This window comes from Frankliniella occidentalis, unplaced genomic scaffold (genome assembly GCF_000697945.3).
Source record: "Frankliniella occidentalis isolate FOCC.00 unplaced genomic scaffold, Focc_3.1 Scaffold12, whole genome shotgun sequence".
NCBI classification, from domain to species: domain Eukaryota; kingdom Metazoa; phylum Arthropoda; class Insecta; order Thysanoptera; family Thripidae; genus Frankliniella; species Frankliniella occidentalis.
Window position 1 is genome coordinate 1375881 of NW_026267142.1, and position 14947 is coordinate 1390827.

The 14947-nt window shown below is 45.7% G+C and overlaps 4 protein-coding genes across 7 annotated transcripts in view; 2 read left to right on the forward strand and 2 right to left on the reverse strand.

Annotated features, from left to right (window-relative positions):
- LOC113213340 (arginine kinase) overlaps window positions 1-6002 on the forward strand; it is a 35976-nt gene extending 29974 nt beyond the window's left edge. For all 3 annotated transcript variants that reach the window (XM_052263531.1, XM_052263533.1, XM_052263530.1), the window contains 5 exons: window positions 4343-4515; window positions 4597-4775; window positions 4850-5089; window positions 5256-5588; window positions 5667-6002. In XM_052263531.1, coding sequence (XP_052119491.1) covers window positions 4343-4515; window positions 4597-4775; window positions 4850-5089; window positions 5256-5588; window positions 5667-5816 — 1075 coding nt within the window. In that variant the 3' untranslated portion in view covers window positions 5817-6002. The remainder of the gene's footprint in view (window positions 1-4342; window positions 4516-4596; window positions 4776-4849; window positions 5090-5255; window positions 5589-5666) is intronic.
- A 308-nt stretch (window positions 6003-6310) lies between these two features.
- Window positions 6311-8478, reverse strand: LOC113213339 (RCC1-like G exchanging factor-like protein). Its single transcript, XM_026432363.2, has 9 exons — window positions 8213-8478; window positions 7974-8140; window positions 7781-7892; window positions 7618-7705; window positions 7337-7540; window positions 7078-7250; window positions 6820-6975; window positions 6493-6752; window positions 6311-6424 (listed from the first exon to the last, which is right to left on the reverse strand). Exons 1-9 carry the CDS (start codon window positions 8337-8339, stop codon window positions 6350-6352), a joined length of 1362 nt encoding a protein of 453 aa, XP_026288148.1. The 5' UTR covers window positions 8340-8478; the 3' UTR covers window positions 6311-6349.
- Window positions 8479-8525: 47 nt separating this feature from the next.
- On the forward strand, window positions 8526-10638 carry LOC113213342 (DNA repair protein RAD51 homolog 3). Its single transcript, XM_026432367.2, has 9 exons — window positions 8526-8542; window positions 8721-8986; window positions 9105-9217; window positions 9294-9421; window positions 9498-9604; window positions 9705-9886; window positions 9955-10089; window positions 10187-10381; window positions 10462-10638. Exons 2-9 carry the CDS (start codon window positions 8887-8889, stop codon window positions 10489-10491), a joined length of 990 nt encoding a protein of 329 aa, XP_026288152.1. The 5' UTR covers window positions 8526-8542; window positions 8721-8886; the 3' UTR covers window positions 10492-10638.
- LOC113213341 (palmitoyltransferase ZDHHC15) overlaps window positions 10556-14947 on the reverse strand; it is a 17360-nt gene continuing 12968 nt past the window's right edge. The window contains exons 8-9 of one of the 2 annotated variants that reach the window (XM_052263534.1): window positions 14180-14260; window positions 10556-11256 (exon numbers count right to left, since the gene is read on the reverse strand). In XM_052263534.1, coding sequence (XP_052119494.1) covers window positions 11058-11256; window positions 14180-14260 — 280 coding nt within the window. In that variant the 3' untranslated portion in view covers window positions 10556-11057. The remainder of the gene's footprint in view (window positions 11257-14179; window positions 14261-14947) is intronic. The other variant, XM_026432365.2, reaches the window with a different exon arrangement.

Here is a 14947-nt window from a genome sequence, read left to right on the forward strand (position 1 = left end):
CTGGGTGCACGCCCCCTATCGGCCCCACTGTATTACTCCGCCCCTTTCACTTTCCCGGGTTGCGGCCTCGGCGTCGGCCTCGGGCGGCCGTGGTGGAGCGGCCGCTAGCGGGGTGTCGCCCAACCCCAACCTAGCCCAAGGGGCGGTGCAGGGGGTGGGTGTGGCGAGCGAGACAGTCTGGGAGGGGCGGCAGGGCAGGGCGGCTCGCCGGCGGCGGCAGCGCTGGCTGCGTGGAGAACGGCCTCCCCCCAGCCGCCCCGCCGACCCGACGAGGGATGGAGCTTGGTTTCCGGACGCAGTGCGTGGAGGGGCGGGGCGGTAGCCGCAGCTGAGCCTTCGGCTGGCGCCGATATTGATCCGTCTCTGCCGGGGCCCCACGGCCGGCCGCAGACTGAGGGGCAGCCGGCGCTCTCGCCGTGGCCCTCTAGTCCAGGACCTTCCTGGTCGCTGACGCTGGGCCGACAAGTCTGCGGGCGTGAGCATACGTTACGTTGGTGACTTTGGACGACCCGCCTGATCTGAGCCGGTCGCAAGGCGTCGCAAGGTGAAATAGTCTTTCGTTTTGCATGGACATCCGGGAGGATCCATCGAACCTTTTTATGGCGCCTTGTTCTCGTGGCATGGGTCTCGGGCTCGGGGCGTTGATGGTGATGCACCGTGCTGTGTCCCGTCCGTCCTACAGCTCTGGCTGAGCGTGACGGTCGCGGGGGAGGGGGGGGCATGGCTTAGGCCAAGGTGAGGGTCGAACCGCGGCTGCCTCAGAGCCTCGCAGGACCGAATGGGAGGTCTTTTACTTTCTGACGCAGCCCTGTCCGCCCTGCCCTGCCCTGCCGAAAGTCGGGACTTTTTCAGGGGGAGAAGTATCGGATGTTCTTTAATGGTGGAGAACGCATTACAATTGTTTTTCACAACTTTTGAACCTTGTGCACGGGTGACGACTCCCAAATCTGTAAAAGTGCTCTCAATCAATCATCCTGCTTATGAGGGCCTGAGATGATGCGCGTCGCATCCATCCGGCCAGCGTCGATTTAGTATCAATTGTGTGGTGATCTCTCTGCAGCCGCGCCCGCCTGGCGCGCCGACGGAGGCGTGGTGCCGGCTCCGCCCCGCGGTACGAGCACCGTATGCAAATGCTGTGACGGCTGGCGATTGCATTGTTTCGCAACGATATTTTGGCAGATGACGCTTTCCTTCGGTCGTGGCTGTTTCTACCCCCCATGAGGGTGCGCTCTGCGGTGTGGCGATACTCCGAGCGCCCTCTCGCGGGGTAGCGTCGGCACCCCTGGCTCTGCGGCGCCACTACCCCACCCTATGACTAACTCCCCCGAGCGCCGCCAGAGGGAGCGGCTTTCTCTTTGGCGGGTATGGGTGCGGCGCGGCGACGCCTTCGCCTTTCCGACAGGAATGATGAAATGATGGGGTGAGGCTGCGAAACGCTCTGACCGGGCCCGGCGCTCCAGCAAATGAAAGGATGCTCTCCCATACAACCGAAGTTCGTCACGGCCATTAGTTGACTTCAAGTTTCCTCTCCTGGACTTGATTTAGTCATGAATACACATGTTATCGCGACGCTTCGCTGTCGCGCTGGCCCGGCTGCCCTGGTGGCACCACTGCTCCATTGTCGACAACAGAGCACCTGAGAGCGCCCCATCGGCCCCGTCCCCGTGCGGCCGCTCCCGCTACCCAACATGTCCACCCGATTGAAACCAGGCAAGCACTGTGAGCACTGCGACTGTGGAGGCGGCCCCGCCCCCGGACCAGCGGGGGCCGCGGGCCCGGCCATGCCCTCGCCGCCGGCCGCTGCTGACCAGTAAGCCCCTCGTCCAGCACTAGTCCGACGCGAGGGGAGGGCTCGCTGTCCCCGGGAGAGCCAGTCTGATGGTTGTGCAAAGCAGCGCTCTCGGTGTTCCTTTCGCACACGCCGCAGTGTCGTGGGCTTGCTCGTTTGCACGCTATAGGCGTCGCGACCCCTGCGGCCCGAGCGAGTAGGCCAACCCGCCACTCACCGGCACGTTGAATGGGACCCGCCATTCGAGCCCCTGGTTGTTGCTTAGGGCGGGAGCGACAGGGTGGCCCACAGGCCCCTTTCTCATGCCTATACGTGCCGCATGCCGGCGCGCGGGCGGGCGGGCTTTCCTCACGGCGGCGCCTTACGACCCCGTGCGAGTGTGCAACCCCGCGCGCACGCCTGCGAGCGGTACAGTCCTAGCAAACTAAAGGGAGGGGTCCGGGGCCACCTTGTGTAGCTCAAAGTTCCCATCACGGCTAGTGATGGGGCCGCGTGGCGATAGGTGGAGGTGGTCATATAATGACAATCGATTCCAATGTGCGAAGCAGTGACGCACGACCATGCCAGTGCCCCTACGCCTACGAGTGTCCAGTTATGTGGGGTGGGGTGGATTCACACTCGTGCTCCGGCTTGTGCCCGTCCCCGTGGCACGCCCACCCTCACGTGCTGGGGTGTCGGTCAGCCCCCGGGGCCGGCCGCCCTCATGTCGCGGTGCTTGGAGCACCCCGAATAGGCTCTAGTAACATCAGTTTTGGACATCTCACGCCTTTATTCATTATTCAACCAGAGGCTTTTCCCAGTTACATTGGTTAATATAACGAGTCGGTTGTTGGCGTCAGAGTACTCGGTTTGTACTTCCCTGCTCGCCATTCTCTTGGTTTACCACCGAGGGGCGTCGTCAGTTGTAGGGGACGCCAGAGGCGCGGAGGGGATGCTGTTGCCGCTGGAGCCTCCCCTCCGCGCGTGCGCACTGGTGTGCTCCCGTGTCGCGGCTAGCGCGGCGTGCGCTGCGTGCCCGCGGGGCTGCGGGGCTGCGGGGCTGCGGAGGGTGCCGCGCTGCCGCGCCCGAATTATCGATCAGGAAGGGAGGCGGAGGATCCCCGGCTCTGCTCGCCCGGCGCGTCGCTCGCGGCTCGCGCTGCCGGCGGGGCGGGGCCGGCGGGGCGGGGGGTGGTGAGGGGAGGGCGGCCGCGAGCTCCGGGCCGGGCTCAGCCACCGTGGTGCTGCTCAGCTCAGCTCGCTCTTCAGTAACTTGTGGCGCGACGTCGACGCTGTACGACAGACAGCTCCGCGCGCGTCAGCTCTCCGCGCAGAGCCCCGGCACTGAGCCGGTAGTGCCTAGTGTAGCATAGTCCGACGTGATGGGGGGCTGCGCGTCCAAGGACCAGCCCCAGCCCGTCGAGGACGGGGCGGCGGAGGCCGGCGGCGAAGGGTGGGTATCGTCGAAGTGGTTGGACCCCGGCTCCGGTAGGACGGGAGGGCTACCTCCCCCTCCCCCTCCCCGCCCCACCCCCCGCGAGGACCACGCCCCACTCGGGCCGGCGGCGGCGTCGCGTCGCGGCGGCAGACAAAGGGAGAGCGCCGCGGGGAGGGCCGGCCAGGGCTGCTAGCCGGGCCCAGAGGCCGGGCCGGGCGGCGTCCCCGCGGGTGTGATGACTCCTATGACGGGCTCGTCGCTGCCCCGCCCCGCCCCGCCCCGCCCCGCCCCGCGGCTAGCTGCGTGGGCAGCCATGCCTGTCGGCGAGGACTCGCGGGGCCCACTACCGGCACCGCTGGAGCAGCAATGTTTTTAGACCGCACGGATAATGGAGCGGTGGGAGTTCTGGAAGACGCGCTCGTGCTGTGGGACGCCCCGTACGCCGATAAGAAATGGCAATATCGCGAAATATGGCGCTTGATGGCGGAGTGTTCGATTATTTACTCCCTAGCCCAAAAGCCCCTCACCCCTTTGAAAAGCCACGTGGTTTGGTCCCGCTCCCCGCGCCGTCACTCTGATGGCTTGTCATGCTTTATTGAAGGCGCGGGCTGGCTGGCGCGATGGCTCAGATCACGTGATGGCATCGACGGCGTGCCCTGCCCTGGCTGCCGGAGGGCCCCGTGCGGGGGCGCACCCGTGGGCTCGCCTCGCCTTCCCTTTACCCCATGGGGTACCTCCGGAGTGGGAGTGGTAGCGCCTCCACGGACTGGACATGGGTGGTGGGACCCGGATTAGATGGTGCAGTCAAGTTAGGGCACGACTACCTCGCCAGGGGCCGACCCTTCCTTGTTTGTATTGATGCCTTGCCTGCTGCACTGCATGGACGACAAAATGCGTACCCGAATCGGCCGTTGAGGAACTTTACAGTATCAATTTCACAGTTTCAGTTTCCATTGTATTTAACACTAACTTTTTTTAGCACAGTAATACTTGCATTGCATAATAATGGATATTACCACCCTTATCTTAAGTGCTCTATTTTGCAATATGGACCCCCCCCCCCATCCCCATTTACCCCCTCAGGTTCATTAGGTCACTGTGGTTCATTTTCTTAATAGCAATTTTGAATGTTTCAGAGGCAACATGGTTGACGCAGCGACCCTTGAGAAATTGGAGGCTGGCTACAAGAAGCTGGCTGCCTCTGACAGCAAGTCTCTTCTTAAGAAGTACCTGACCCAGGAGGTTTTCGATGCCCTAAAGACTAAGAAGACCTCTTTTGGATCCACTCTGTTGGATTGCATCCAGTCTGGTAAATTTTATGTTCCCCTTTCAACGGTTTTATTTATTACACCTTGATTGCACTGAATAACTAAAATGTCTTACACTGCAGGTCTGGAAAACCATGACTCTGGCGTTGGTATCTATGCCCCTGATGCTGAGGCCTACTCAGTGTTCGCTGATCTCTTCGACCCCATCATTGAGGACTATCACAAGGGTTTCAAGAAGACCGACAAGCACCCTCCTAAGAACTGGGGTGATGTGGAGACCCTCTCCGATGTGGACCCCACTGTATGTTCCTTTCCACTTTTTGAATCAAGCCTCAAATCCGGTCACCAGATTCTAGCTTCCTTCGTCTGTTACAGAATGAATACGTCGTGTCCACCCGTGTGCGCTGCGGCCGCTCCATGGAGGGCTACCCCTTCAACCCCTGCCTTACTGAGGCTCAGTACGCTGAGATGCAGGACAAGGTTTCTTCAACCCTGTCTGGTCTCGAGGGTGAGCTCAAGGGCACCTACTACCCTCTTAAGGGTATGACAAAGGAGGTTCAGCAGAAACTCATCGATGACCACTTCCTTTTCAAGGAGGGTGACCGCTTCCTCCAGGTTGGTTCTTATATTATAGATTATGCAATTAAGTAAATGAAGAGTTGGTATGAAGAAAGTTCTAAATGATGTAACAGAAATCCTGAAAGCTGTCTGTTGCATTATTTAGCAATTATAATTTTAGTAGTTTCTATGTATCAAGATATTTTCTGAATTTGACCCTTAGGCTGCCAATGCTTGCCGTTTCTGGCCCACTGGCCGTGGTATCTTCCACAACGACGCCAAGACTTTCCTGGTCTGGTGCAATGAGGAGGACCACCTTCGTCTCATCTCCATGCAGATGGGTGGCAACCTGAAGGAAGTCTTTGCTCGCCTTGTCAATGCTGTCAATGACATTGAGAAGCGCGTTCCTTTCTCCCACCACGACCGTCTGGGCTTCCTGACCTTCTGCCCCACCAACCTTGGCACCACTGTCCGTGCCTCTGTCCACATCAAGCTCCCCAAGCTTGCTGCCAACCTGGCTAAGCTGGAGGAAGTTGCTGGAAAGTACAACCTGCAGGTAGGTAGCCCTCACTGATGACTCTCTCTTTACATTTAGAAGGTTGTTTGTCTACACCTCCAATTTTCCAATCTCCAGGTGCGTGGTACCCGAGGTGAGCACACCGAAGCAGAGGGTGGTGTTTATGACATCTCAAACAAGAGGCGGATGGGTCTCACTGAGTATGAGGCTGTCAAGGAGATGCACGACGGCATCAAGGAGCTCATCAAGATTGAGAAGGAAATGTAAATTGCTGTACCATCACCTTCTGTGCTCACCATAGACTCTGTTTATGGTGGACCAGGTCACCAAAATGTTCTAAATTATTACCATCCTAATCTCTTCAGAAGAAAAAGGGCTTTCCTTCTGAAGATGATTCATTGTAAATCATACATTGTACGTAACTAAATACAGTCAACCATCTTTTCTTGTTTATTATTTTTCTTAATTTCATCCTTATTTTCCCTGATCATAGTTCCATTTGATGGCTACCCCCCTAACAACTGTTCTCCTGCATTCAATGAATTTGAGTTCATGCCCACAACCTTAGTAAAACTTAGAGGCATAGCTTGCATGTCTGGCAACAGTTAAATTTTTATGGAGCAGTGACAAGTTAGCTCTGTAGCAATGTAACTTGTTTTATTGTAGTAAACTTGTTCCAGTAGTAACTGTACAACAAACCAAATTCCTTGAAGCATGTGAAATGAAAATTTTAAGCAGGTTTTAATAAATAGACATTTAGGTATACATAATGAACTTTATTCTAGTCTCCTTGCATCAGATCAGAATGGTTTACATAAAGCAACCATGTGATCTACTCCACAGCACACTTTTAAGGTCACAGCTCCTATGGCAACCTGTTGACCAGAACAAAACTCTCAGTACTCAAAAATCGTAGTTTCACATAATTCATTGCAATATTTACCTTCAGGGGAAAGAACTGATCCTTTTCATGTCCCTGACCCAAACAACCACCACGATTGTGTCCCCATGTGTACAAGTCTCCAGAGTTTGTGAGAGCTGCTAAATGATGAACACCACAAGCAATACTAGTCACTTTCACATCTGGCTGGAATTTATTTTTACCAAACAACACTGATGGTATTTCAGTTGGCTCATCAGATTTTTGAGCCTTTGGGCCCTTTCCTAGAATACCATACCCCCACACAAATACTTGTCCGTGCTCTGAAAAGTTCAGTGAAGAATAAAAAACGTGATAGAGAGAAATTGACTGCAATATGTGATAGCTTACCATTCAGAACCATACAAAATGATCCCCCTGCAGCTACATCAACTATTTTGCCAAGGTGTGTAGTGGATTTGAGGTGTTTGGAGGTGGACAGCTGAAGAGTGTGCCTTTCTAGCTGACCATACTCAGAGTTACCCCATCCAAACACCTCACCCTTTCCTGTAACATTGATATATTTGCAGCAAGTATGTACCAGTGAACATCCTTCATAAAGCTACCAAACTGTCATAAACAATGCATCAAACTAGCAGGCATACTCACTGTTCAATGCTAACACACAATCTCCAGCAGATGACACTTTGACAATGTCTTCTCCTTCAATATCACCAGTTACTCTCCGGAGTTCAAAATGTGATTCAAAGTTGTTTTGAGCTGTTTGCCCATCAGCATTCCAACCACACGCATAAACATCACCATTTTGAGTAATGAACATGCTACGAGAACATTAATTTAACCATGGAGAGTGCTGTAGTTTATATGAGATGCTCCTAATTAAAAAATATATAGTTTGACTTCTTACCTATGATCTTGACCACAAGCTACTGATCTTATTCGAGATCCAGACACATCCGGGATACAATGAATATTTCTGCTACCCACATAGTTTTCATCTGCAATAACAGGACGCCCACATTGTCCATATGCATTGTTCCCTAGTGTAAAGACTCCCTCTTCGTCAGTTAGTACAAGTAAATGGGCACGTCCAGCTGCAAGCCCGATGACTCTTTAAAGTAAAGACATTAGTAAGCACATAACTGGGAAAAGTTATACCTTTAAAAATTTGGGTTAATAGCACCTTACTTGGTTTTGAAGTTTTTGAAAGGAATTTCAATTGGACCAGGATTCATGAGCATTGCCAATGGGTGGCCTTTCCGGGGAGCATGGTAACCTAATCAAAATCATTGTTAATTAAATAAAAAAACTGATAAGAGGAAAATATTATATAAGTAATGGCAGTCTATACCAATTTGAGAATCTGTATTAACACCACAACCGAAAACTTTGTGGGGACCTTTAAGCAGGTTTGGTTCAACCGTAAATGCTGTAAAGCCATACCCGCAAGTAATGTCATAAACCTGCCGTGAACCAAACAGAACATTATAATGGAATTATAAAAGTAGACATGAAGTATCGTGTCTCCAATGAATGTCAAGTACCTGATACAGTAAACTAAAATTCAAACGTATTGGATGGTGGTAAAATTCTGCAAGTTTTTTCATCTTCTGTTTTAACTTAGAGGTATAATTTCCAAGAGCTCCAGTCTCCGCAACTCCCCAGGCATAAACCCTTCTGGTTTTTTCAGATGGTGCACCATAATCAAACACTGCAAACGAGAACCGAATGTAGTACGCCTTGAAGCTTAAATATTTCAGACGCTGGGAATTTAAAAACTCACCTGGCACGCTATCGTTTCCTTTCTTTTTATTTAAAACCCTCTGGGTTGAAAAAAATCTATGACATATAAAGGAGCACCTCAATAAGTCCTCATTCCTGCATTTCAGCAGAAGAGAACAATGGGCCATAATATGAAGTAGGAGCTATAAAATCAATCTAATCCACCAGGAAATTGGAGGTGTGGAAGCTGGAAATCGAGATCGACCAAATTTAAATTATCAAAAGCAAGCACACAACACACACCACAACTAGGGTTATGTTTATGTCGTTTCGCAAAATTTCTCATAAAACTGTTATCACACCGGTGGACTTTCCATCTTTCCATTCAAAAGTACAAATTAGTTGGAATTAACATTTAATATTGATTTAACAGTGATGTTACGAAAAAGGCGTTTTCCGTTAAATCATTTAATTTTAGTTTTAAAATACGTTCTTTATAATAAAAGATGTTTCCGTAGCTTATTTTGGCACGACACCTGACCGACTGACCGACTGTCGTCTGCACACAGGCATGAATGAGCTGTATGTAAACATAGCTCAGAAATCAGAAATAAGTGTCAGTCTGTGGCACACTCTCTCTGCAAGGGGGATGTTTGTTGACTCAACTCCTTGAGCTAGTGCGCCACGCCGAAGGTTGCAGCTGTCTTAAGCCCGAGGTCCGTACTCATATTCATCATGTTTCGGCCCATTTCAACGCTTCCCCTGCCAGCATCGGCTCAACTTCTTCTTCGAGAGAGTGGTTTTCTATTCTGCGAGGATGTAATCAGTCATCGCGGTGAGTAATACTCCTATTTTTATCAATCGCTTTTATTCAGGTACGTTTTTCTTCAAACAGAATTTTGCCAGCTTGATTTTTTAAAATTCCAAACTATATTAAAATGTTTTGCCAACAGGTGTTGCTCCAGAAGCTCGCAGCATATTACAAAGGTGGAATTTACACAGCGGAGAGTGTTGGAATACTCTCACCTCTCCCCCTCAGACTTTGAATTCCCTCGATCTGTGGCAGGTTGGTCTTTGATCTTAATAATGAAATAATGAATTTTGTATTTTATCTAATGATATCATTTGACCCACTATGGTAGGAAGAGTGTACAAGTCGCAGCATAGTTACATGGAGTAAAGATGTGGATTCAATACTTGATGGTGGAATTCCCTTTCAAGTCATCACAGAGTTGTGTGGAGCACCAGGGTCAGGGAAGACGCAAATGAGGTAAAAGAAGAATGTCTCTTCGCAACTTCCGACTCTAATTTTGACGTAGTTACACACCTCTTGACCCATTAAAAAGTTTACAGCTTTGTGTTGATGTACAAATCCCTGAGTCCCTTGGAGGTGCAGAAGGCCAGGCTGTTTTTATCGATACTGCTTGTAATTTTTCATCACAGCGTATTAGAGGTTTGTATCACTGTGAGTGAGAGTTCTCATATATTTTCTGTCACAAATTTAAATTTGGAGATTAATTATTACATTTCTTTCCTTTTTACATGAAAACTAGCTATAGCTGATGCTTGCTGCAAACATTGCCATCTGCTTTCAAGAAAGAACCAAATAAGGGATTTCGTCAATTTTAATGCTGATAGTATCTTAAATAATATACATTTGATATCTATTCATGGAATAGTCCAGCTTCTGGCTGCTGTTAAAGTACTCCCGCAATTAATTGAGCAGCATCCACAGGTTTGGAAACTGTAAATATTTGACACATTTCAACTTGTGGATGTCAATAATGTAGTGCTTTCTTTCAGATTAAACTTGTTGTGATTGATAGTTTAGCATTTCCTTTTACCTGTGGGGAGACTTGCAACACTCTTGATCGCACCAGTTATATTTATCGAATTTTGTCTGACCTTCAAAAACTAGCTGTACATAATAGACTTGCTGTAAGCAACAGTTTATTTTTGTTTTTCACTATTTTCTGATACATTGATTTGCCTTCCTCTTTAATTAAATTAAATTTTAATTGTTTTACTTTTATAGATAGTAATTACTAATCAGTTGACAACACGTATCATAAAATCAACCCCTAATATGAGTGAACTTTCTCCTGCACTTGGGGAGAGCCTGGGACATAGAGTAACTCAGCGGCTTTTGCTGGGTCGCATTGCGGGCAACTTGAAAGCAGCAATTGTGTTAAAAGGAAATAACCAGTGTATGTCAAGTGCAAAATTCCAAGTAAGTAAAATCTCCATGATGAACTGCTCGGGCTCTGGTCTCTGTAATTTCTATCTCAGTAATCTCTTATTTGTCTACAGATAACAGAGGCTGGGATAAGAGATTTGTAACGAAATGAACACTAGTAAAACTAATGAACTCTAAAAAAAGTCAAAGAAGAAAAGGAAGCAATCAAACATTTTTGACTCAAGTTTTATTGATGTCATGAATGTATACAACTCTCTCTATAAATAAAAAATAAAAATCAGCAGTGCAAACTATTGTTGAATCAGTCTTAAAATATTGTCGGATGTATGGTCATGTTTTATGCAGATGCCCATAACTGTGTGTACTTCTAAATGAGGTATCATAGTGCTATGACACAGATCTCATATCAATTATAGAAGATTCATAGTAAAGCTGATGGCATTTATTTGTTTAGACTAGAAATAGTACCCCCTACAGATGTACGTGTTGGGATGATACAATAATACTGGTTCATTCTGAAACTGAACTTGTGCTCAACGCAGAGCTTATTAAAAGTTACTTTACCAGTATTCTGGAAACCTCCAGAAATCTGCCTCAGCTACGATACATTAGTGGATACAATACATTCATTTTTAGTGTGTTCAAATAAAATTGTTCCTTGTCCTGGAATGAAATAAGTGAGGCAAAGATCACAGATAAGATATGGCATTCAGTTCATGATAACAATGTCAGGGACTGCAGATGATGAATCAGAGTCGTCCTGCTGGACGTGGTGGTGTGAAGTGGCCTCAGACTCCAGCCATCGTTGGCATCCGGCTTCGTTGTCATCCCATCTCTGGCAGCCCCCAAGCAGCGAGTCGGTATCCTCATCAATACAGCGCTGGGGAAATGTCACTCCATCACCAAGGCTGTCAACAGAATGCAACAAGCTTGAAAATGGCAATAAAAAGGGTGTGATTCTAAACAAGTTTTATCACAAGACAACATAATTTTGTCCCCAAACTGATGGCTCCCACTGTCTTTCAAGCTCTTTTGATTGGCTCTAATCTTTCTAGTAGAAATGGAAGAATTGTCATGAGATCTGCAGCAATCAAGAAGCTGAGACCTATGAATTAATAACAAGCCAATTACACTGGGCTAAATCATCCCTCTGGAAAATGGAAAATAATGCGAATAACAAACACACTAAATGATTCCAAAGCATATTTCATGGGTTTTCAACTAGCATCACAAAGCTGCAAGAAGACAACATGCACCTGCAAATGTTTTATCTGCTAATGGATAAGCAAATGAAATCAATGATTGCCTCTACCCTGTATGTTTGTGCATTATCTGTAACTATGATAGAGATATGGTTGTAGACATGAATGGTGGTTCATAAAAATGCTGCAGAAAATCAAGCAAGTACATCTTAAAATTTATTTGCCATAATTTATGTACATACATTATATAATCCTACTAGCCTGTAACAAATTCATTTCATAAAATATAGTTGCCATATCAACAAAATTAATAGGGGTTGAAGATATCTATACTGCTACTTTGGAGGGTAACAGATCTGGCTAGAACACTGAACTAAAAATATGGTGGCCTTTACACTCAAATACAAATCACTTGAAAATACTGTACACCATTGAGGTAATATGGAACTACAACAAAAAAGCAGAAAATGAACATAACATATTAGAAATGTGTGCAACTCGCTGAAGACTAAAAATACAGAGGTTCTAAGAAGAACAATATTTTTGGCATTGTGTTAGCAATAAGAAGCAGTCACTTGCGGCCCAAGGAAGATTAAAATATAATTATGACAGCCAAATTCAATTCTTACAATGAGCCACTTCACCAAACACTTTTTATTAAGTTTCAAATAGTCCACGACTGGCAACTTGAACACAATATTGTTTAAATAAAATCAATAGAAAGAATGACAGACTGCAGAACTAGAACTGTTAAAAAATGCATGACAAGTCAAGCCTAAGTCACTGAGCACTGGTGAATTCTCACCAGATAGTAATTAAGATTAAGTGTGGCGATAACAATACAGAAGAGAAATACAGAAGTCTTCCCACCATCAAGAGGGTATTAAGTCTGAACAAAAGATTATCACAGTTGTCAAAGCTTCATAATTACGATGTCACCATACGTTTTGGTGGTTATCACAAAACACAGAAGATTGCTGCAATTTTAAAGTACTTAATTGGTGAGCAGTGAATGTTTATTTCAGAACTGGTAAGAATATGCAGCAAGCACTTTGACCAATAAAATATAATAGAATTGACCACGCACCATAGAAAAAATTAATACACAGTTAACAAATAAAGTCTTTTTCTCAAAATAATACATGTAAATATTAGAAATATAATTATCAAGCAATATGTGACCGTTAAAAATAGAAAGTCACATGGTACAGTATAAACAATCAAAGAAAGTCCCAGCAAACTCTAATACAGAGTGTTTTACTTTTACTTTGTGTGAATGAGCGTTTGTATTTCATTGTTGGGGGTTGAAGATTAACTTAAGTATATAAGACAACACTGAAGAAGACAATATAAATTATCAAGTACTCCATTCATTAACGATTCACTGCCATTTAAATCAATCGTCGAAGTTCGTGGATGTTTACCATGAACCAGAGAGAGCATTTGATCTTAACCAATATAGAGAAAATTATAAATCAATACAAAATGTTTTGCTTTCTAAGAAAAGGAATTTGATTACCGGAAGCAGTTGAAATTACAATTTATTTCTAACTGACTAGATTTTCACTTAGTTTTGCTCTGCCAATTCACAACTTATTTTCTTTCACTCGAGACAGTCAGCAGTTCGAAATTTACAAGTTGTTCCAAAATTCTAAAGCATCTAACCAGGATCTGGAAAAATACTGGAAACGTAGTGAATCCAAACCACCACTAAGTATACATACATTGTACATAGCTATTATCAACACAGTTAATCAATAGAAGTACACAGTTAAAATGAAGTCTTTCAAGACAAAGTTATATGAATAAAAAAAGAAACATGCTGGTCCCGTCAATTGTTTAAAAGTTAAGTTCGTCATTTTAAGTGTTAGTAACTTTGAAAAGTTGCCATCCTGTACTAAAGTAATGATAACAATAGTAATAAAATAAAACCCCATGCTATACTATCTTCAGTGTGTACAACTCACACACACCTGAGGTTAAATTAACTTGCTTCGACCACTATCACAAAATGAAATTCAGTTTAAAGTGGAAGAAAAGTGACAATTCTTTCAATGTAACTAACAACTTCAAGTAGTTATTTGAAGTATTTTTCAGCCAAGATAAATTTTACTCTAAATGACTTCAAAAACTTAAAAAACAACAACAAAAAAACATTTAATTAAGCTATTAAATACCCTACACCTATTTAGTGTACCAATTTATCAGGCAAAGGCAGTGAGTTGATAGAACTATTGTCTCTACATATAAAGCTTGCTACTGTTCAATATTTTGTGATGAATTGTTTGATAAAAATAGCAGGCTATTTTGTGGTGTTCTGATGATGATTGAATGGAACCCAAAGAAAGTCGTATTAATTAATTTCTTCCAAAATACGTTCACCTGACAGCTTTAACATTGATACAGATACATTTAATTCCTCCTTCAGCCAGCTCCTTTGAGAATAAAGTCCTCTCGTACATAATGTCACTCAATGGGAAGAATGAAAGAATGGAGGTTTAACAACTGTTCACACAAAAACACAATGGGATGATGAATCGCAGCACGACATGCTTGTTAGACAATTTGAACTACTGAATCCTGCTGAGGTTGGGATGGAACTAAGGGCACAACCTTGAACTCATCTGACCTGTTGTGGGTACTGCCCATTGAGTTGTACAAGTTAGATTGGTGCTGCGCCCTGACGGGGAACGTCACACCGTCGCCCAAACTGGGAACAAAATAGGCAATAACCAGTTCAGAACTCAACACATACATGCTATTGACTGGAAAAAAATAAAAACCATCCTGCTTCAAGAGCAAAAACACAGTCATGAGATAGATAAAAATAATTCCTTGAGATGATTTGATTAGAACTTCATGTTACCCCATACTGAGAACCTTTAATGTGTTTTTCAGCAACTTATTCTGACACCTTTTGCAGCAAAGCATAAACAAAGCAGTACTGGAAGGAGCAAAAATGCTACACATGCCATTTTAATTTGTATTACATTTGTAATGATTTTTTTTTAATGAGGGCCAGACAGGATCTGAAATTTAATCTTGAACTTGTTTCTCACCATAGAATTGAGTACTTCTAATTCAAGCAGAATTCAGTGTAGAGATTGTGATGTGAATAGACACAGCAAAAAACTACTCCAGAGTAAAAACACACAGGTGCAGGCTTTTATTATGTGCATAATATTTGCTACTTTTTTTTTAACTACTGCCAACACTACCAATATTTCCTGAAGCAGCAATTACTATGCACTCACTGTGCATTTATAAGGGTGAATAATTTAACATAATGAGAAGCAAATTCTGGCATTTTCTTTAAGAGTGAGTAATGCATTCTGCCGACACCCTCTACTAGCCCTTGCACATTACTACCATATTCACTTGCGTATAAGACCCCCCC

Coding starts and splice junctions, on each gene's coding strand:
- LOC113213339 (XM_026432363.2), bottom strand. CDS start 8,339: ATGGCCCATTGTTCTCTTCTGCTGAAATGCAGGAATGAGGACTTATTG. Junction 8,141..8,212: donor AGGAAACGATAGCGTGCCAG/GTGAGTTTTTAA, acceptor TCTCGTTTGCAG/TGTTTGATTATGGTGCACCA. Junction 7,893..7,973: donor ATTTTAGTTTACTGTATCAG/GTACTTGACATT, acceptor GGTTCACGGCAG/GTTTATGACATTACTTGCGG.
- LOC113213342 (XM_026432367.2), top strand. CDS start 8,887: ATGTTTCGGCCCATTTCAACGCTTCCCCTGCCAGCATCGGCTCAACTT. Junction 8,987..9,104: donor GGATGTAATCAGTCATCGCG/GTGAGTAATACT, acceptor TTTTGCCAACAG/GTGTTGCTCCAGAAGCTCGC. Junction 9,218..9,293: donor ATTCCCTCGATCTGTGGCAG/GTTGGTCTTTGA, acceptor CCACTATGGTAG/GAAGAGTGTACAAGTCGCAG.